Source organism: Cryptomeria japonica, chromosome 7 (assembly GCF_030272615.1).
Source record: "Cryptomeria japonica chromosome 7, Sugi_1.0, whole genome shotgun sequence".
In the NCBI taxonomy this organism is placed as follows: domain Eukaryota; kingdom Viridiplantae; phylum Streptophyta; class Pinopsida; order Cupressales; family Cupressaceae; genus Cryptomeria; species Cryptomeria japonica.
The window spans coordinates 43,418,408-43,440,499 of record NC_081411.1 but is presented as its reverse complement, the minus strand read 5'-3'; the positions used below and the strand labels follow the sequence as shown (position 1 = coordinate 43,440,499).

The 22,092-nt window shown below is 34.1% G+C and overlaps 2 protein-coding genes across 2 annotated transcripts; both read right to left on the bottom strand.

Annotated features, from left to right (window-relative positions):
* Nucleotides 1-908: 908 nt before the first annotated feature.
* On the bottom strand, nt 909-6,090 carry LOC131056285 (F-box/LRR-repeat protein 15-like). The gene is made up of 5 exons (XM_057990633.2): nt 5,706-6,090; nt 4,479-5,617; nt 4,106-4,372; nt 1,474-3,973; nt 909-1,277 (listed from the first exon to the last, which is right to left on the bottom strand). Exons 4-5 carry the CDS (start codon nt 3,265-3,267, stop codon nt 909-911), a joined length of 2,163 nt encoding a protein of 720 aa, XP_057846616.2. The 5' UTR covers nt 3,268-3,973; nt 4,106-4,372; nt 4,479-5,617; nt 5,706-6,090.
* On the bottom strand, nt 3,530-21,308 carry LOC131056284 (uncharacterized). The gene is made up of 7 exons (XM_059208160.1): nt 21,127-21,308; nt 5,706-6,110; nt 5,074-5,617; nt 4,736-4,873; nt 4,479-4,637; nt 4,106-4,372; nt 3,530-3,973 (listed from the first exon to the last, which is right to left on the bottom strand). The coding sequence occupies exons 1-7, from the start codon at nt 21,306-21,308 to the stop codon at nt 3,530-3,532; spliced, it is 2,139 nt and encodes a 712-aa protein (XP_059064143.1).
* Between the last annotated feature and the right edge of the window lie 784 nt (nt 21,309-22,092).

The window sequence follows — 22,092 nt, the reverse complement described above, 5'->3', positions numbered from 1 at the left end:
AACAATAATAAATAAATAACAATTATTTTCTTAGAACTCCTTTCTAGCAAAATCACTCACATTCACCAAAAGAATACAAATTCATTTACTAAATTTATTGGTTGATGCATGTATATTGAAAGAAATAATGTTTTTCTCTATGATACAAATATATTGTAATCATCATTTGATTTGAATGGGTTTTTTTATTAAGTCTTTAATAAGCCCTTTATTTTTGGTGATGTTTCTTGTATGGGGAGAAATAACCTTTTTCAATTAATATGAATCTTACACTCCTCGTTGTAAAAGGGCTTCTTTGACCCAAATCATTCAGGTTCTTAAATGTGACAAAGTGAGCAAAGTATGATTAAGTGATTCATTCAAGTCCAACAATCACTCAAATGTTATGACACTTTTTAAATCTTACATGCAAAAGACTTAATCAAACCTGAAAGCTATGTATATGAAATGCACATTGTAATAACCTATCAACATGTCCATTGAACAATTAATATGATCATTAATTAAAAAATAAATAAATATATATTTAAGATGTCAATTTTTTTTTAATTAATTGAAATATTATTAGTATTGTGAACTTCAAAATAGAATTATATAGGTCATCACAAAATAAATCATCTTTTATCATTAAATATAAAAAATAAAATTCAATATATTTAAATTTTATAAAATTAAAAATAACGAATAAATAACATTCATTCTGTTTTAATAAAAGAGTCATCCTACATTTCATACCAACGAACCAGTCACATTCACCCAAAGAGCAAAATTCACGGTTCATTCATTCCAAAGAGTTCGGAGAACATTTGAGAGGAGTGCATGTAGACCGTTCCATACCAAAGAATTAGTAGAAATTTTGAAACTGTATAGACAATTCTCACTGGAAATGAATACAAAGGCGATTCCATTTATGAATGATATAGCTTATCAACAATTGCACGTAAAACATGCACAACATTGAGCTCTTCGTCTTCCTTCAACTTTAGACAAAACCCCCCCTTCAATATTTCATACTTCCTCAAAAGATTTTCAATCCGACCAAAGTGATTATCAACTACCATTGTAATTATCCATTCTCCTGGACGCACCTGGAATATATGGGAGAAAGATCTATCGACCACAATAGCAAAACATACAATGAATGGACCCAATTTTGTCCTGTCGACACTAGTTAGCGCCGTGGCTTCAAATTCAGAAAAGGACAATTGGTTTAAAGTTGACTCTGCTCCATCCACTACCCTTCCAATCAAAACAATAGGGGAATATGGCGACACTTTCTGAAATAAAATACAAAATACTAAGTTTATTCATAGTAATTTCTTTTCAGTTTGAAATCACTTAAGACAATACTTACGTTAATATAGACTGTCTTGTAAGAACAGACGAAAAAGCAAAGCTGAAGACCAATTTAAAAATCACACTTCAAATTGATATTTAAGATTGCCAGTTAAAATGGAGCATTGAAATAATTACCTCCAACTTACGAATGCAATTCCGTAGTAGTGCGTTGGAGCAATAACAGAGACTCATATAAGATAGTGCCTGCCATTCTTCGATGCCTGATATGTTCTGCAGTTTCTCACAGTTGTGAATTTTAATGCTCCCGAAGCAGCTCAATCTGTCAAGACCCATCAGGACCATCACCTCTTCAAGCTCAGGACAATTTATAACATGCAACTGTCTAAGCTCAAAGTTACCAGACAGACTTTTCAAATTTTGACAACCATTCACTTGAAGACATTGGAGCTTTCCACATCTATCAATTATAATCCTCTCCAGGCAACTTGGACCTCTTAAAACAGGCAATTCCTCAAGCTCCGGACAGCCCCGAATTCTTAATTCTACAAGCTCTTCACAATCAAACTGCATTGCTTTCAAATTTTGACAACCATCGAATTCAAAATATTTCAACTGTACAAGTCTATCAAATTTAATCCTCTCGAGACACTTCATACCACTGAGAGACAAGTGATCAAACTCTTGCTTCCCACAACCACAAATCTCCAATTCTACAAGCTTTGCAAGATTAGATATTCCCAACACACTTTTTAAATTTTGATAACCATCCACTTGAAGACATTTGAGCTTTCCACATCCATCAATTATAGTCTTCTCCAGGCAATTTGGGCCTCTAAAAACTGTCAATTCTTCAAGCTCCGGACAGCCCCGAATGATTAATTCTACAAGCTCCTCACAGCCAAACTGTATTGTTTTCAATTTTTTATAACCATCCACTTGAAGACATTTGAGCTTTCCACATCCCTCAATTATAATCCTTTCCAGGGAATCCATGCCTCTAAAAGCAGGCAACTCCTCAAGCTCTGGACAGCCCCGAATACTTAATTCTACAAACTCTTCGCAATCAACCTGTATTGTTTTCAAATTTTGACAACCATCCAATTCAACATATTTCACCTTTACATATCTATCAATTGTCATCCTCTCGAGAAACTTCACACCACTGAGAGATAAGTGATCAAACTCTTGCTTCCTACAACCACAAATCTCCAATTCTACAAGCTTTGCAAGATTAGATATTTCTAACACGCTTTTTAAATTTTGATAACCATCCACTTGAAGACATTTCAGATTTCCACATCCTTCAATTATAATCCTCTCCAGACAATTTGGGCCTCTAAAAACTGTCAATTCTTCAAGCTCCGGGCAGCCCCGAATGTTTAATTCTACAAGTTCTTCACACCCAAACTGTATTGTTTTAAAATTTTGACAACCATCCAATTGAAGATATTTAAGCTTTTCGCATCCATCAGTTATAATCTTCTCCAGGCAACTTGGGCCTGTTAAAACTGGCACTCGCACAAGTTCCGGACAGCCCTGAATGCTTAGTTCTACCAGCTCTTCATAACCAAACTCAATTGTTTTCAAATTTTGACAACAGTCAAATTCAAAATATTTCACCTCTACATATCTATCAAATGTCATCCTCTCGAGACATTTCATATCACTGAGACACAAGTGATCAAACTCTTGCTTCCCACAACCACAAATTTCCAATTCTAAAAGCTTTGCAAGATTAGATATTCCTAACACACTTTTTAAATTTTGATAATCATCCACTTGAAGACATTTGAGCTTTCCGCATCCATCAATTATAATCTTCTCCTGGCAATTTGGGCCTCTAAAAATTGTCAATTCTTCAAGCTCCGGACAGGCCCGAATGTTTAATTCTACAAGCTCTTCACAGCCAAACTGTATTGTTTTCAAAATTTGACAACCATCCAATTGAAGCATTTGAGCTTTCCGCATCTATCAATTATAATCTTCTCCAGGCAACTTGGGCCTCTAAAAATTGGCAGCCGCTCAACCTCCGGACAGGTCCGAATGCTTAGTCCTACAAGCTCTTCACAACCAAACTGTATTGTTTTCAAATTTTGACAGCTATCCAATTCAAAATATTTCACCTTTACATATTTATCAAATGTCATCCTCTCGAGACATTTCATACCAGAGAGACTCAAGTGATCAAACTCTAGCTTCTCACAATAATAAATATCCAGTTCTACAAGCTTCAGAAGTAAGATATTCTTAACACACTTTTCAACTTTGTACAATAACCATTTGTGATCCTTTCAAGACAGCTCGGACGAGCAAGCCTTAGCTCCTCAAGGTCTGGACATTGAATAATCCTTAATAGGACAAGATTTGTAAGATGAGATGTTCCTGTCAATCTTGTGAGTTTATTACAATATACAATAGCAAGTGATTTTAATGTCTTTACACTTCTTAAATTCACTTCCATAAGATTTCCCATGTATTCAAGTGTGATAGAGTCAAGGCTGGGATAGTGAATTCCACTAATTAATATCTTGGATACAAAATATTCACCGCTAATCACTAGCTTTTCAAGACTTTCTAAGAATCCATTTTCTAAACTATCTGAAATTCCTGATAAATCTGGAAACTCTTTCAAAGAGTTTTCATAAATCAGCAGCTCTTTCAAGCGGGAAGGTGCCTGAAATTCAAGATAAAATTTGCGTAAAGATTTCAATGATTTAAAAAAATAGTTCAGAGGCAACCATAACATAAGGAATTCCACAATACAGTTTTAAGGGAATTTAATTTTTAACATAGAATATCAAAATACCTCTATGTTATTCTCCCACAACGTTTTGAGCTGTCCAGAGTGGATTTCTAGATGATGCAAATTTTGAAGAGGAATCCATGAAGGAATACTTGATTGTTCCGTGGAATTCCCCTCGAGCTTGAGCCATAGCAAGGAAGCTGACGTCTCAACACAGTTATCTGATTGGCCTAAAAAGAATGTAACTTGAGAACCAATGGAATTGTCAAAAATGGAGTGGAAACACCTCATATTGGTTTTGGTGAGGACATTTTTGAAACCCATTAAAGCCTGCAGACAAGGAAGAATCTCAATTTTCCTTTAATATAGCTAGTCACAAGTTAAGATTTGTAACATTACAGTATTAAGAAGAAATTTGAGAGGATAACAGACATACCGAAGATTTCAGATCTTGAGGACGCCACAGGCGTTGGGGAGGGCTGCGCTGAAGTGCCATTTCTCTTCCCAAGTCCCTCAGGTGGTCATGCATTCTCAATAAAATTACATCTCCCCGAATCTCGTTGATTTCTTCCACAAGGCATTTAGCTTTGAGTGTCTGCAGTGCATGTTGAGCATTCCATCCTGATGCCTCCTATACTCTTTCGGCTGTACCCTTAGATCTGCCCACAAAAAACAGGCAATATCCATGAAAACCTGTTTTTGTTCATCATCCAATGCCTCAAAGCTTATTCTCAATCTTTGCTTTACATCTCGAGGCAGCATCATTCTAGCTTTAATCAATTGTGACCTCCAATAACTGTGAGTTCTACCATGAACATGCCGGCCGAGAACCTGGAGAGACAGAGGTAACCCTCAACACACGTCTACGAATTCATTAACCAGTGACTCGTAACCAGTACATGGATGGGATTGGCCAAAGGCATGCCAACAGAAGAGGTTCCTCCCGTGGTTTTTATCCATTCCTTTTAAATTATAACCAACAGTTATCCCTGAGGTAACAAGCACCCGACGTCCCGGGTTGTCACAATGACCAGAGCTTTGTTTATGCCAGATTTTTTTAAGATATCCCTGACCAGTAGAGAGTTTAACTGTTGGACATGATCGATATCGTCTACAACAATTAGGAAGCTTAAATGCCCAGGGCTCCTTTGTAGATTATCTTTGAAATAGCTTGTTCCTTCTTCTGTACTTGTAAAATTCAGATGATATGTGTCAAAGAGATCTATGAGAAGCTTAAGTTGCAAAGAAGGTAAGTTGCTTCTCGCAGATTCTTCTCGCACATCAAACAGAAAACTTGCTCTAGAATAATTAGACATCTTTCGGTTAAACAATTCTTTGGCAAGAGTTGTCTTTCCCGACCCACCCATGCCAAAAATGCCAACTACCACAACCTTATTCTTCACAGTCTTCAGTCTACACTGGTTTTCAAAATCTTGTACAAGTTCATCAAGGCAACGCCTTTCAAAATCTTTCACAAGGTTGTTAAGCCCCACTGGATATTCAGCAACATGTAAACATGTTTTCCTTTTTACCTCTTCTTGCACTGCTACTATTATGTTCTTACAGTCACTGAATCTTTAAAAAACGAAAGAAAATAGTTAACCTCATTTGAAGGAACAAAATACTTATACGAATTACAATTACCAATACACAGAAATGTTACCTGTCAAATTCTTCCCCAGCTATTAATGAAAGTGACTGAAGAGCTTCTTTCCACTGGTTATGCTTGTCCAGGTACCTGCCCTTTTCCTCATATTTCTTGAATGCATCAGCGTATGCTCCGTTTTCAATGTGGCGGAGGTCACTAGGCTTCACTTCGTAAAACACACGAATAATTTTGGCCTGGCTGTCTAACATGAGAACTAGCTCAGCCAGGCACCAAGGCGACTCTGCATATCTTTTGGAAAAGATGGTTATGTGTACCTTAGCAGAGCGGATGGCAGTCTCGATTGTAGAAGGAAAAGAATTTCCAAGTTCCTTCTCTTCCTTATCAAGAAACGCCCGTATTCCCAACTGCTGAAGACAGTTGTAAAGCTGAGTAGCCAAAGTTTCTTTGACAGTTGTAAAGCTGAGTAGAAAAAGATTGGTTCTGTTTAAAAGCAGACGTATAATTGAGAGACTTGAGTGCGTTTGGGACCCTTTCGGTGCCGTGTTGAGTAGGATAAATAATGCAACCAGATTTTCTGGAAGATATAATATTTTGTAGAAAATTAGAGATTTTATAATAATATCATAGAAGAAAATATTTTTTAATAGTTAAATTAGTATATTTTTGTTAATTTTAAATATTTATGTTGATAAAATGGTTTAATATATTGATAAATAGTATATATTACTCTTAAATTTATTGAAGAAGAAGACTATTCTCTAGAGTTTGTAAGAGGACTTTTTTTTCTTGAGAATTAAATAAAGTATGATCAAGAATTCGTGTTTTGCTAAAAGGGAAAGGTCAAGTATCATAAAGGACCAAATCAAAATGACATGAATGATTATGTTACATCTTTCCTATGTTGTTTTCTTGATCAAGCATGGTATTTCCTTCATGCTATTTCATATTTAATTATTCATAATTTATCTCATAGATTTAATAACTTAATTAAAAATAAATTGAAAATAGTGTAAGGTCTAAAAGTAGGGATAAATAAAATGTAAGTTGTAGATTTTAAATTTTGTACCTTGGTGTCAAAATAGGAATCGGGTTGACCTTTCTTACATCTTTCAAAATTTTGGCACTCAAGACTATCTCTTTATAACCCTCTTGTGACTTTTATTAAGGATGGTGGACATTTTGATTACCAATTAACTATTGAAATTTAAATACGGAAGCTATACTAAAAATTATAATTGGCTCATATATTCAAAGTAATAAAGGATTATTCCTAAATGTTTTTGAGTGTTTTCAGCCATGGTAGTATTTAGTTTTATTTTATTTCCGTTGGGGGAAAACTTCATGCGATCTATTTTATTGTACTTGCAGGGTGATGTATTAGATATATGCATGGAATATAATAGTTCAATCACATTCAACTTAAAATATCTTCATTATGATTTTCCTCCAATTCTTGCACTCATGTTCAAGATGGATGTGTGAATACTAATCGTTGTAATATTGACTTCTTTTAGTTTCATTTGACCATTTAAAACTAATGAATGTAATTAAAATTTATCATTTTCTATTCTCTTATGTTTATTTTATTTTTAGTTTATTTTCTCAAAACCTCTTACCCTATTTTTATATTTATTGTACCAATCGTAACCTTAAGAAAGACTAATTAAATGATGTAAATTTTATATTGCGAAAAGATTGAAAAACCATCTCTTCTCAAAATAAACATCATGAGTTAATGAGGTGAAATCCATCTCTATTATATTAAAAAATTCATGTAGAACACAAGGAGAAGCAAAGCACAAGAAAGATCCTTCAATAGCACAATTGAAACCATACACATCGATAATGGAAAAACATAAAACTTCATTATCACATAAGATCTAAATAAGATCTAAAACATAAAATTTCAGTTTAATAACAAGCTAATTTACTAAATACAAATTAGTAAATTAGTAAACATTAAAAATCTTATCAATATTAAGATTCTGTTTGTCACTCTTCCTTGATTCCTTCTTGTATGAGATGAAGGAAATAAGATAATAAAGATCAATGAGATAGTGGCTTGGTCCCCACAAAGGCATCAAATACAAGATACAATACGTGATCATTAGATAAATAAATATTGAGATAAACATGATGCTAATGTAAATATGTTGAAATGCAGAGATATGATAGTCCCCTCTTAAAATAGTATTTGTTAGATGCATGCCGTTTTAAGGAGAAGAGATGTTGTGTTACTTCAACACAATGAGGTGTTTTCATGGAATTCCACCATGCAACAAATGACACATGATACCCACAACATAAAAACACACACATAGAGACATGGGAATTTGATAGTTTGACGTCAAAAGAACTCACAATAGTGAACTTAAATTATACATATGGCTACATATTAATTACTCATTATGGTCCTCAAGTTTTTGAATTTGAAGAAGGCACGTGAGGATAAAGATAAAATAAAAAATTGGGTCAACATGAAAGAGATCCTAAATGAATAATTAACAAATAGAAGAAGTGAACGATAGATAATCCACTATTTCCAAGCGCTTGCACAAAGTGAATTGGGTCCTCCTGGAGAGCACAAACATATGAAGACTCTATAAGTATTATAGAGTATTCTTGGAAACATCTAGAAGGTCTTACTAATTATAAAATTGCCTTCTTCTCTTTGGTAAAGCTTAGAAGTTTTCGATGAAATGGAGACTCCAACATGACTATTGGCAACCAAAAGGAAAATAGAATTTTTACAAGAAATAACTAATAAGAGATTGAATACTATTTTGAGGTATAGGCATTCGTTAGTATTGTGTGTGATTAAATCCTTGCTAGGGGCTTGGAAACATCTAGAAGGTCTTACTAATTATAAAATTGCCTTCTTCTCTTTGGTAAAGCTTAGAAGTTTTCGATGAAATGGAGACTCCAACATGACTATTGGCAACCAAAAGGAAAATAGAATTTTTACAAGAAATAACTAATAAGAGATTGAATACTATTTTGAGGTATAGGCATTCGTTAGTATTGTGTGTGATTAAATCCTTGCTAGGGGAGGGTTTTATAATGGCTGACCATAGTTATCATGTGAATTCAAACATAGAAGGTGAGGTAGAGTGTTAAAGAGAGAAAGATATAAGCACATATAGAGAGGGGGGAGAGTGACATAGAATGCACATATTGGTTCAAGAGTCTAAAATATCAAAAGAGAAAGTTGAAAAGATCAAAATGTTTAAATTTTGTGGGGTGCATGGTAATAGCTCCGAGGGAGCATCAAGGGGAATCGTCACCTTTTGGAACCTGAACCTCATTAGAGGATATCTGATTTTTAAAAGTGTTCATCATGTAGCTACTAAATTTTTCCATATAAGAGATATTTTTTGCTCGATCTAGTCCAATATCTATCATCCTAATGGTAGAGGCGCAAGAAAGCTTTTTTGGAAATATCTTATGGCTTTTTGTAGAAAGTTCAATAATGAAAAATGGATCATGATTGGTGAATGTAATAGTCTTCTCTAGGACAGTGAAAAATTTGGAGGCTTTCAGTTAAATTTGGAAAGCAAAATGGATCTTCTAGACTTCATTGACTCTTAGGCACTCATGGATATTGATCTTCAAGTAGTTTCCTACACCTGGTCAAATAGGAGAATAGGTAATGAGTTGATTCAATTTAGGTTGGACAAAGCCTTAATTTATGACCAATGGTTCTTATCTTATTTTTGTTCCTTAAAATCTCTCTCAAGGATTGGCTCTGATCACTTCCCTATAGGTTTTGTGGCGAACCCCATCTAGGAAAAAATTAACTTTCCGTTCAGATTTGAAAGAATCTGGTCATCTCACCCTGAGATCTTTGAAGAAGTGAGAAAATGGTGGAATATTACAGTTTTTGGAACTACTATGTTTAGGGTGGCCAAAAGGTTGAGGGAGGTGAAAAACAAAGTTAGCAAATAGAACAAGGACACCTTTGGGAACATTTTTGGTATGAAGTTAGCATTATAGATGGAATTAAATGACATGTAGGAGAAAATCTAGATGGAAAGATATATAGCTAACTATAAATCAAAGGAAAATGAGGTGCTTGGTAAGATACGTGATTTAATTTCAAAGGAAGAAGAATTTTGGAAACAAAGATCAAGAGCCCTGTGGCTCTCAGCTGGAGATAAGAATGCAAGTATTTTCAAATGACAACACTTAAGCACAAGGCAACCAATACAATTTCTTATATTGATTACAACGACAATATGTTTGATAAGGAGGAAGATATTAGAAAGAATGTTGTCCTTTTCTTTAGCAATCTCCTTAAGGTAAATGGTTGCATTAACAATGACTTTCAAGATACTTTAATAGAGGCTATCCCCAGTCTTGTCAAGGAAGAAGATAACAAGATAAAAAAATGCTCTCCACTCCCTCAAGGGATGAAATCAAAAGAGTTGTTTTCTCCTTTCAAGGTAATATGGCTCTCAGACTTGACGACTTCCCCATGTTCGTTTTTCAATATTTCTGGGAAATTGTTGCTGATGAAGTTGTGAATGTTGTCAAAGAATTTTTTTGTGTCCAGGTGCCTTCTTAAGGAGCTTAATTCTACTCTCGTGGTTCTTATCTCTAAATGCCCTAGAGCGACGGATTTTGAATCTTTCAGGCCCATCAGTCTATGTAACTCCTTTTACAAAATTATTTCTAAGGTCTTGACTTCTAGGTTGTGGAGATTATTGCCTTCCCTCATCTCCCATTAGAAAAATAGATTCATTCTAGGTAGGCATATCCTTGACTCTATTGTTACAATCCATGAGAATGTCCATTCCCTTACGATTTCAAAGACCGAGGGATTTCTTCTCAAACTGGACATTTCCAAAGCTTATGATAGAGTTGATTGGGATTTTTTTCTCAAAATTATGAAGTCTTTTGGCTTTAACAATCAGGTCCTCCAATTGATTGGCCAACCTATATCTACAACCACCATTTCCATCATGGTGAATGGTTCTGCCTCACATTTTTTTAGGAACTCTAGAGGGCTAAGGCAGTGGGACTGCATTTCCCTAATTCTTTTACTCTAATAGCAGAATGTCTTGGAAGAAACTTACAAAAAATGGTTGATTGGGGAGCCTTAATGGCACTAAAACCTTCCTCAAATTTTTGGTGTGTACTCATCAACAGTTCATGGATGATACCATCCTAATGAGAAGATCTACTATTGCTGAAGCTAGAAACTTGAGAAAGGCCCTAGATGATTATGAGTCGGCTTCTGGTCAAATGGTGAATAGAGAAAAAAACTCCTTATTTTTATTTAATACCTTGGAGCCGAGGCAAAGGAAAATGGATAGATTCTTTAAAGTAGAATTGAAGAATTACATTCTATTTATCAGGGTCTACCTCAGGGTCTATAATCGTTGGGCCGAGGCAAAGGAAAATGGCCCGATTTGTGAACTTGGAAATTTTCAAAAAACATTCACTTCCCCAAGTCTTAGCTTTGTTATTGAAAAATCTCATGACTTTAGTCTTTATGTTTGCATAAGTCTATAATTTTGAACTTTCTGATTGAACCCCATGGTTCAAATGTTTAAGGTTCAAGGTTCGACAATTCACTCTGCTGTCAAAATTTTGTGGGAAATGGAGTTTTTTCAATTGAAAGTTATGAATTTTCTTTCTGTGTTGAACCTTTGAACCAACATAAAAAGGTTTAAAGGTTTAGTCGGCTTAGTTTGATAGTACAATTCTGCACATATATCTACCAGTCCAAAAATGCAACAAAACAAAAAGTTTCAAATTTTCAAAATCTAAAGACAATCCACCTAATATTTTGGCCTTTAATTCTTTCAAATTTAATTTTGTGACCATATGAGCTCACATAATGTATTATTTTAATATTTTCTTATTGCAACAATATGGCTGACAGTGTTAGTTTACAAAACAAGTACCCTAATTTGGTGAGTTGTTAAAAAATGGTTAAAACCCCATCTGTAATTTTAAATATCATAACAACTCACAAATTTTCATGGCCCTAGGATGTCCAGTTAATCGATGGTGAATTTAATAAAAAGTGGTTGTAGGAAAAATTAAAACTTTCTCAATCGTTTATGTGCAACAATTTTAAACATTTAAACATTTTAAATCAGTTTGAAAGAAACAATTTTAGAGGAGGTATTTAAGAAGGACAAATATGTTAACCAACAAGATTACTGACTGATTTTGTTGAACTTTAAAATTATACTTTCTAATTAAATTGGGACACATGCATAGAAATATTATCTTTAGTTTTAGATAATTTGATGAAATATAATTTCAATTCAATTTTTAATTTTAAGTTTGATGGCTATCTTCAACTACTTTCTATAAATTAAAATATCTTTTTTTTAAAACAAAATAAATTAATGTTAATTAATGTTAGAGTTAAGATCAAGGTTGGATTTTAATTAAGGCTACCTTGTTAGTGTTAGGGTTAATAATATTTAGGTCATATTTAACCTATTAGAATTAGAATTACAATATACATAGATCAATTCTAAGAGATTTCCACAATACATTATATATAAGAGTATGCGGTTTCTGGATTCAATGCAAAAATATTACACAAATCGAATCCAAAAACTAAATACTCTTAAATATACATAGAGTAAATTAAAATTAGGATTATTATTTAGGTTAGGATAAATAAAATTATTTATGACCTTAATCATAGTGTTATATCCCCAATACTAACACTAAATCCAACCCTCGTTATTTGAAAGCCTTGCATGTGTTGGGCTAGGATTAGAGGTTGAGTTAAATTAGGGTTAGGGTTTAAGTTAGAGATAGGGTTTAATTAGGGGTTTTGATTAAGGTTATGGTTAGTATCAAGTTAGTGTTAGAGTTCTAGGATAAATCTTGAGGTCAAGGTTGTGGTTGTGGTTATGGCTGGGGTTTAATTAGGGTTAGGGTCATAGTTTATTATGGTTAGGATTAATATTCTAGGAGAAAGCTTGGGTCAGAGTCAAGTTTAGGCTTTAGTTTGGTGTGATAGTTCATTTAGAGCTAAGGTTAAAGTTAGGGTTAAATTAGGGCCATGTTTAGCAATACATTTGTTGAACTTGCTATAATTAATGTCTTTCATCATTAGGTTAGGGTTATGGTTAATGTTAAAAAGTTATAGATTAAACTTTGTTATCAAAGTTAAAATTTACATTAAGGTTGCACTAAGGTTTAGGTTCAAGTTTAATTAAGATTAAAAATAGAATAAGGATTTCCATTACAGCTAGGCTAAGTGTTAGGTTTAAGGCTAGGTTAGGATTAGGGTTACATTACGAATATAGATTCAATGGCATTATGGTTAATATTAGATTAAGGTTAAGGTTAAGGCTAGGATTCAAATAGGATTAAGGTTAATGTTAAATTGTGATTCAATAAGGGAAAAATATTTTATTTATAATAAGGTTTGATTTAGGGTTATGGTTGGGGTTTAATTTGGGCTATAACTAAAATTAGAGTTAGGGCTAAATTGAGGTCAGGATTAATGTCAAGCCATGGTCTAAACAATTTTAGCATTAGGGTTAAATTGGGGTTAGATTCAATATTAGACTAGGGTTAAAGTTAGGGTTAGAATAAGAGTTAGAGATAGGATTTGGATTATGGTTAAATTACAGTGAGGTTTCAATGGGTTAGAGCTAAGATTAAGGTTAATGTTCAACTTCAGTTATAGCTTAATAAGTGTTAAAGTTAGGATTTCTTTAAATTAGGATTAATATTCAATTAAGGTTATCAATAGGTTTTAGTTATGACTAGGGTTCAATTAGCGTTAGAGTTAGGGCTATGGTTTAATTAAGTTAGGATTTAGTTAGTGTTAAAAAAATGTTGATGTTATAGTTCAATTACGGTTATGGTTAGAATTAGAATTATAAATAAGAACTTCAATTAGGGTTCTAAGAGAAACATTTAACTTAGGGTTAGGGTTAAAATAAGTCAGGATTAAGTTTAATTATGATTATGGTTGAATGTTACCAAGGTTAATATTAGGATAGTAAGGTTAGGGTTAGGAATAATGTTAGAGTAGGGTTCAATAAAAGTTAGGGCTAGGGTTCAATTAGAGATAGGGTAAAATTATGGTTATTTGAGTTGGGATTAATATATGGTTAAGTTTTAAATAGGGTTAAGATTAGAGAATAATTATGGTTAGGGTTTAAATAGGTTTAGCATTAGCAATCAATGAGGGTTAGATTTAATGTTAGATTAGGTTTAAGGTTAGGTTTAGAATTGAAATTAAAAATAGGATTAGGGTTAGAGATGAATCAACAATAGGATCAATGTTACATTAGGGTTTAATTAGGGTTAGTGTCTAGATTCAGTTGGGGTTAGATTTAATGTTAGATAAGGGTTAAGGTTAAGGTTAGACTAAGAATTAGATATATGATTAGGGTTAAGTTTCAATAAATATCATATATATTAAACATAATATTTATTTATAAGTAGATCATTATAAATCAAATGTTAAATATTTATATTTTGAATTTTCCTTCAAGTAGCTTCAAGTAGTCTAAGTGATTTATTAAACGATTTCACATCAATTTTATGTTTATATACCTCAAGAATTGTCTCCCAAAGTAAACCATATAATTATAAACCGTTCAAATAGTAACAATGAGCTATCCACCATCCATGACCTCTTTCTTGAGGTGCACACAATTGTTAAATGCTAGCAAGAAGTACCATTTAGTCTTAATAAGAATAAGGAAAAAATACATAATACAATGAAGAGGCCATTGTTCAAGATTTTAAGGAGGCATTTGTGGAGCTAGTGGCCCCATGAACAATATTTTATCTGCTTAAATTTAAGCAATCAATTTAAATTCTTTTGCCATATTAAATTATTTGAATAGTATTAATAATAATTTGTGTAATAAGTCTTTGAGAGAAAAATTGATAAAAATGGAGGCAAAGAAATTTTTGCAATCATGTAGCATTTCTTTTCATATGCAGTTGTTGCTTATTTCCAATTTCTTTTCATTCGCAGTTGTTGCTGAGGTTATTTTGTTCTTGCAAGTGTGAGAGCTATCACTATGTAGTGAAATGCCAAAGGATGATGCTAGATATAGAGATAGTGAAGTTAGCTATTGTAATGGAGGGAATAATCTTAAGCATGTGGACACTTTCCCTAACTTGTGATTATTTCTCTGGTTTTTTTAAAGAAAAAATCTCGTCATTGCTGAGCGAAGTGTTTCAACGTATATGGTTTTGTCTCTTTCCTTAGTCCACGAAAATGAATTCTTTAGGGAGTTGCACCTCTCAACATTAGGAAAATTGGTTAAACATATTACGTTGCAACTTATTATTAAACATATGAATTGAACCAGTCATAGGCTTTGTTAATCATTAAAAAAATGCACATATTATGATGTGCATACTCATCGTAGGTATATTTTAATGGGCGATAACGCAGATTTGTTTGGCATCTTCATTGAAACAAATAATAATATTATTTCCATAAATATTTTGGGACGATTAATAAAATTCCAGTAATAAATAAATTTGAATAGGATAATAAGTTCAAAATGATATCAAATAAATGAAATAAATGTTTAATAAATAAAATAAATTATATTATTTTATTAAATTCTAGAGATGGAAAAATGAGGCTGAAGATGTTAAGAACCAACTTATTATAGTGCTGAAATCTTGTTTAGAAAAATGTTTCAAAATCTACAAACTTACATGCTTGATATTCATGAGTGCGACCTAAACCTAACATGTGAATCTAAAATGCAAGCCATGTGATTGACCTAATAGAAATTGACTACTATAATTCACTCACCTTAATTTTTGATGTCTAAATCTTTGTAAGGGTGGATTTAAATATACTTAATTTTGAGGCTCACATTCTTAGTGAAATTCATGCTTGAGTTTAAATGACTTTGTAACAAAGATCAAGGAGAATAAATAAGTGTGCATTAGACCTAGGACAATGTGTTCTAATGTAATGCTTTGATACTACTATTGTAATATTCTCATAAATTCTATATGATTACTATCTTTGAGTGATTATTGTAAACATAACAAATAAAAAGCATGCAAATGCAACTTACTAAATTATAAATTACAAATAAATAAGATGCAAATGCAAATTACAAATAAAGGTTAGAAGGAACATGATAAATAAAAAACATGCAAATTGAGTACTAAGAAGTATGCACCACAATGAATCAAACCTGGTGGATATAGACAGTCTACATCAAAGCCATCCCACTATAACTAGAAGACTGGCTATAACCTACCAATCACATAGGTCGTAGATCCAATCACTGAACATGCAAACTCATCATCACATTAGTAAACTGCAAACTGATATATCAAAGAGAATAATCAATGTAGACAACCATGACTCAAACACCGAATCACCATCCGATCTGATTTGCGAAACATGTCCAGAAACTAGTACCATAGTCAAAGGAACCAAATAAGCATCAAGGGAGATAAGAACAACCTCTTGATATCAAACCAAATCACCACAACATGAATATGTTGTGTGAATGCAAAACATGTACCTACATACCCATGACACCATAATAATCACCTGCATCCAAACTGTCACCCACATAAAACTCCAAGTCTCAAACAGAGTCAAATCATGTACTCAAACCACGAACAGCCTATGCACCTGTAACCATCAAATTCCAACTCTGAAACATACTTGTAAACCTGTATCAAGGAAGCATCAATTTGATAATATGTATCATCATAAATATCCAATGAAAACATGCACTCTCTCAAGGTTATGTCCCTTGACTCGTAAAGATGCTCACAGAATCACACCCTAAATCTTAGGCATCTACAAGTGATCAAAAAAGTACACACCTCTCTATACCCATCAAACTGATACAATAACAATACCAAATTGAAGTACACTGAACACCCTCTCCAACGCCTATTCAAAATTGAAAAACAAATTCCATATGCAAAAGATATGACCAAAATTGCATCAAGGAGAATATAAGGCTTCCAGGCTCCCAAAACATGTCCAAAAAAAAAAGTGACTAAACTGAACCTGTACCAAATGGTAGTGCTCAGAAGAAGCTCTCCAACGAGTATAAGAAGTCAAAAAAGGGACTCTCCAAGTGAAACTTATCCCAGTTGGAAGAAAATGTCCAATTTCGCTATATGGGAAATATATAAGCACACAAAAAAAAACCCCTCCGATTGAACTAAAAATATTTTCCAAATTTTATAATAATGTTTCTATGGGGCCCACTGGCCAAGACCTCACACATCTCATCTTCCAACCCAAATGATACATGTGGAAATTTTAATAATTTATTTATTGTAAACACATTTATTAAAAATGCTTTTAAAATGAAGGCAGATTTATTTATTGTTAATTGGCATTTTACTTTTTGTTTTAATATCCCTTGCGTGGTGGGGGGACTAGCCCACACCCCACGGGGGCCATCGGCCACATGGTACCCAGCCGATAGTATCCTTGCTAGCATTGGAACCACTCAGTACCATTATCGACAGTGGTACCAGCCGACAGTGGTACCACTATGGTGGTACAATCCATAGAGATGGGGATGGGGCGTGGTGGCCCCACCCCATACTAAAGAATATATAATTTTAAAAAAAAACTTCGGCCTTTTTTCATTTCCTTTTTAAATTTTTTTTTTCTTTTTCAAAACAAAAGGCTTGATAGGTTTAATAAACAACAAGATTTTTTTTAATATTATTTTTTGACGACTGTGCAGGTTGTACGATAGTGTGAAAAAATTTCAAACTTATTTCTCCATAACCAAAATAGGGCAAGTTATATATCAAAATTCGTCTCCTAGCCTCTCTGAACACAACCATGGGGTCTGTTTTGTCTCACAGGGTCAAATATGAAACTCCACCCCCAAAACCCCCTAAAATGCAAATCAATGGAAACCCATTTTGAAACAAATTTTTATAACATTAGATCTACAACAAATGCCCAAAAAATTGCAACCCACAACTTGCAACAAACCCTCATATCTTGTCTTATCTTTTATTCATACATGCATTCATGGATTCCAACTAGGTTTATAAACACTATTAAACCATATAGCTCCGATACCATTTGAAAGGAAACTTGCAGCCATTTTTTTGACAATTTCCACATAGCCCAATTTAGATCTTAATCAAATCAACACAAAGTTCACATGCAAAGAATAGACAACATACCCATGAAAATGTGACACAAGATATATCTTGAGAAAACCCTCATGAGGGAAAAACCTAGCCTCCAAAAGCATCATCCACCATGTATTATCAACAATGCATCCATTAAGTTACAACTATGGAAAGTTTCTGAAAACCCAGCCATAAGAAGCCATCAACAAGAACTCCATGTGACCAAGCTTGAACCCGCACATCCTATTCCATGTGCTTCCTTCACAAATGCTAACCTAGCTCACTGACCAACCCAAACAACTACCCCTGTGGTTGCTTTTATAAACACAAGCTCCCACAAAACCACCAAGTGGTATTGCATCAAACCATGTGACAATAAAATATAATATTTTTATTACCTACCCTTGACCCAAATTTAATATTGGGTACTTCATCACAATTACATTCCCCAATATTAAATAAATGCAATATAATAATATCAATGTATCAATACAACTCATCAAGTGGTTATAAGAATATTTTAAGGGAATCTCTACATGTTGCACATCCGTCTAGGTGCTCCTAGGTGCAACAATACATATGATATTACAATATAATTCCATGTCCACCTCAAAAAATAATAAAATAATACAATAATAAAACATTATTATATGCAAGGTGTACAACACCATTTTCTCAACAATCATATCATTTAGATCATCATTTACATCCTTATCATTAAGTATATCACGTACATCTTTATCATATCATTTAGATTATCAATTACATCCTTATCATATCATTTGCATCATTACCATATCCTTTAGATTACATTTCAAAATATTCATCCATTTTATTTTAACAAATTAGTCACATGTGCATTCATCCATGCCATTCTTAAAACACTAGTAGCATTTATGTATATTCACATCATTTAGTTGCATTTTTAGATAAATTCATAAACATGAGTACCAAATAGATAATACTTTACATCATATAGGCATGCATCCCATCATAATCAATGCATAATCATATAGTATCATGACCATTTATCATAGAGCATTATCATTAGCCATTTTATCAGTACAACCTCAGACATTATCATCATAATTACATTACATTTTGTCATCACATCATCACAAAAAAATCATATAGGCATCAATAAACATATTCTCATGGTACACACCTAATCATATAGCATCATGACCATTCATCATAGAGAATTATCATTAGCCATTTCATAAGTACATCCACACGCATTATCATCATCATAATTACATTACATTTTGTCATCATATTATCACAAAAAATCATACAGGCATCAATAAACACATTCTCATGGTACACACCTAATCATCCTGTCAACATGTCACAATAAAATCATGTAGGTTACATCATTATAAAAGAAAATGTATCCATCTATACAAGCATGACATTCATAAGCAAAGCATCTATAAGCGTATAAAACAAAAATTCAATGCATTCATCACATATAAAACATATAAACACCATATCATTAAGCATGAGTACCATATCTGAATCCAAAGGAAAATCGATGGTGTATCTCATATAATCATAAAAAAGGAATCACTATCAAAAGTATACAAATATCATATCCAAAATGAGAGATACATCACAAATTATCGAAATCATATAAACTATCCACATAAATCAATGTGTATAAAATGATACAAAAATTGGGGTAGACATATCTATGCGTGACTTTCACCGGAGGCTATAGGCCTAGCTCCCCCTGTACCCAAAGGACCAACACCTACACTGCCACCACCTCAATCTCTCTAGGGGCTCGTAACACCCTAAATCTTTGTACTATACTATGATCCCCCATGCCTAGAGCTCTGTGCATTAGATGTTGCCCGTCTCTCTAGAGGCACAACCTAAAAGTAGAGAGCCCTATAATAATCAATCCATACTGTTTGATATACCAGATCTCTCATCATTTCTCTAGTTAGTCCCTGGGCGAATGTCTTCTATAGAGTCTGTACCAACACGTCGACATGGTCATATCCCTCTATTGTTGTATCTTGCTCAACTGTCAAATGAGAAATTTGTGCCTATGCCTGAGCCAATTGCCCCTATAACCCCTGCACAATGGACTATAAGGCTGCTATCTGGGCCTATTACTGATGGGGTGGAACTATAATCTATACTCTCAACAATTGTGATGGCTGGGGACCCCGAAATGCCTATACCAGGATATATTGAAGAGGAGTTGATGATGGAGGCATATCTATTTGCCTCCTCCTAATTAAGGGTTGATCCTCCTCCTTGGTCTCCTCAGAATCTGAATCACCCCCTCTATAACCCCCAATAGCACCAATCACTGAATTAGACTCAAATTGAGAATCATCCCCTCCAATCTGCAATGGTCCTCCTTGACTTGCATCTTTCCATCTACCTCCTCTCCCCATCTGACCCCCATCTCTAACTCCACCTCCTTTACCATTCCTGTCTGCACCTCTCCTACGGCCTCGACTTCCTGCTGCTACTTTTCTCTGTACCTAACATTGGGGATGATCCTTGTCATCACCAACTACCTCTAAGGGTGGTATAGTCTCTCCTAGTCCTATTAATTGAGAGAAAGGATGCTTAGCCTTGTACTGTGTATACTATGTTGTCATGCCCCTGTTTGTAACATGAAGAACCATATCCCAGACTGATTGAGGTAATGCATAAAACTCAACTTGGGCTATCTCAAAATAAAGCATCAGAACCCAATCTTCTCTATCCTTGTGTGTACGAGCATATATGGCACAACCCTGAGGCATCCCCTAGGTATGACCAAACTGCCTTAACACATGAGTCAAAATGAATCTCTCCACAACATAGGGTGTCCTACCTATTAGATATTAGATCCTTATCAGCATTGACACCTTTGTAGCATCCTCCTACTAGGCCTTACAATAAAGGTACAACCTCCATATCACTTGGTCCATATTATCAAGAGCCCATCTCCAATACTTCGGTTTCCCAAGCATCAAATGGGAAACTGCATGCCTATATGCATACAGGTAGGGTTGTCTTGATGCTTGTGATCTCTCTACTATAGGTCACAACATTTCTATGTGCTCCTAGGCCCAAATCTACAACAATGTAACCCCCACAGATAAATTGGCCACTCTATCATATACAACCTGGTGCAAATCATGCTATAAGTGGGCTAGGATACAAATCCCCCATGCATACTGCATGCCCTATGTAACCATCCACTCTAACACATGGGCCCATCCCACTGCAAATCCATTAAACCTCCTATTTGGACATAGGAAGCCTCCCACCAAACCTTCCAATATCAACGAGAGCGACATATACATCTCCACCATGAGCTATCAGAAGATATTGGGTCCCTCAATCTCCTCATCCCCCAAATACTCACCGTAAGGCCGTTGTACCTCCTGCCTCATGCCGATAATACTGTACCAACTCTTCTGTGATTGGGATCTGAAGAATCCTATATACATCCTTTGGAGTCACTATAAGCTCTCCTGTGGGTAGATGGAAGGTGTTGTGGGCATTATGGAACCTCTCCACTAGTGCAGTTAACGAAGTCCTATTCATCCTATAAATCAGGCATGAACAAAATATGAGATAACCCACAAGAATCAATAATAGCCATGTTAGCATCAGTAAGGTCACCTCTCATGGAGAAGGTCTTTGGGTATCACTCCTAAGACATCAATACACTCGCATGCTCCTGCAAGGGGATATCAATAAAATGTCAACTTTGTATCCAACTAATCAAATTCATCAATCAATCAATCAAGTTATCTTATCTACTCACATGAGATCTTAATCAATCTCTCTTTGTGCACCTATCAGTGACATAGTCACACAATCATCAAAATTTGGAGTTACAATCAATAACTCTTATCAATCAGGAGGTTCATATAAACCTAACCTATCAATGATGCAATCATGCATTCATCAACTTGGGAGTTTCTATCATAAACTCTTATCAATCAGGCATCCAATCAAACCTAACTTATCATTGACCTAGTCATGCAATCATCAAAATTTGGAGTTACAATAAATAACTCTTATCAATTAGGAGGTTCATTTAAACCTAACCTATCAATGTTGCAATCACAAATTCATAAACTTGGGAGTTTCTATCATAAACTCTTATCAATTAGGCGGTCAATCAAACCTAACCTATTAGTGACGTAGTCACACAATCATCAAATTTGGAGTTTCTATCATAAACTCTTATCAATCACACCTATCCTATCATCCAAACCTTGGCTTAAATTTTGGACATACATTGATGATATACGCAATTCAAATCTATCAATCATCAAAACCAACAACAAGCATCAACAAAATCAGAAAACTAACATTTTTA

Coding starts and splice junctions, on each gene's coding strand:
- LOC131056284 (XM_059208160.1), bottom strand. CDS start 21,308: ATGAATAGGACTTCGTTAACTGCACTAGTGGAGAGGTTCCATAATGCC. Junction 5,618..5,705: donor GCTGGGGAAGAATTTGACAG/GTAACATTTCTG, acceptor CGTTTTTTAAAG/ATTCAGTGACTGTAAGAACA. Junction 4,638..4,735: donor TGGATGATGAACAAAAACAG/GTTTTCATGGAT, acceptor CATGCACTGCAG/ACACTCAAAGCTAAATGCCT.
- LOC131056285 (XM_057990633.2), bottom strand. CDS start 3,267: ATGCGGAAAGCTCAAATGCTTCAATTGGATGGTTGTCAAATTTTGAAA. Junction 1,278..1,473: donor ATTGCATTCGTAAGTTGGAG/GTAATTATTTCA, acceptor ATTTTATTTCAG/AAAGTGTCGCCATATTCCCC.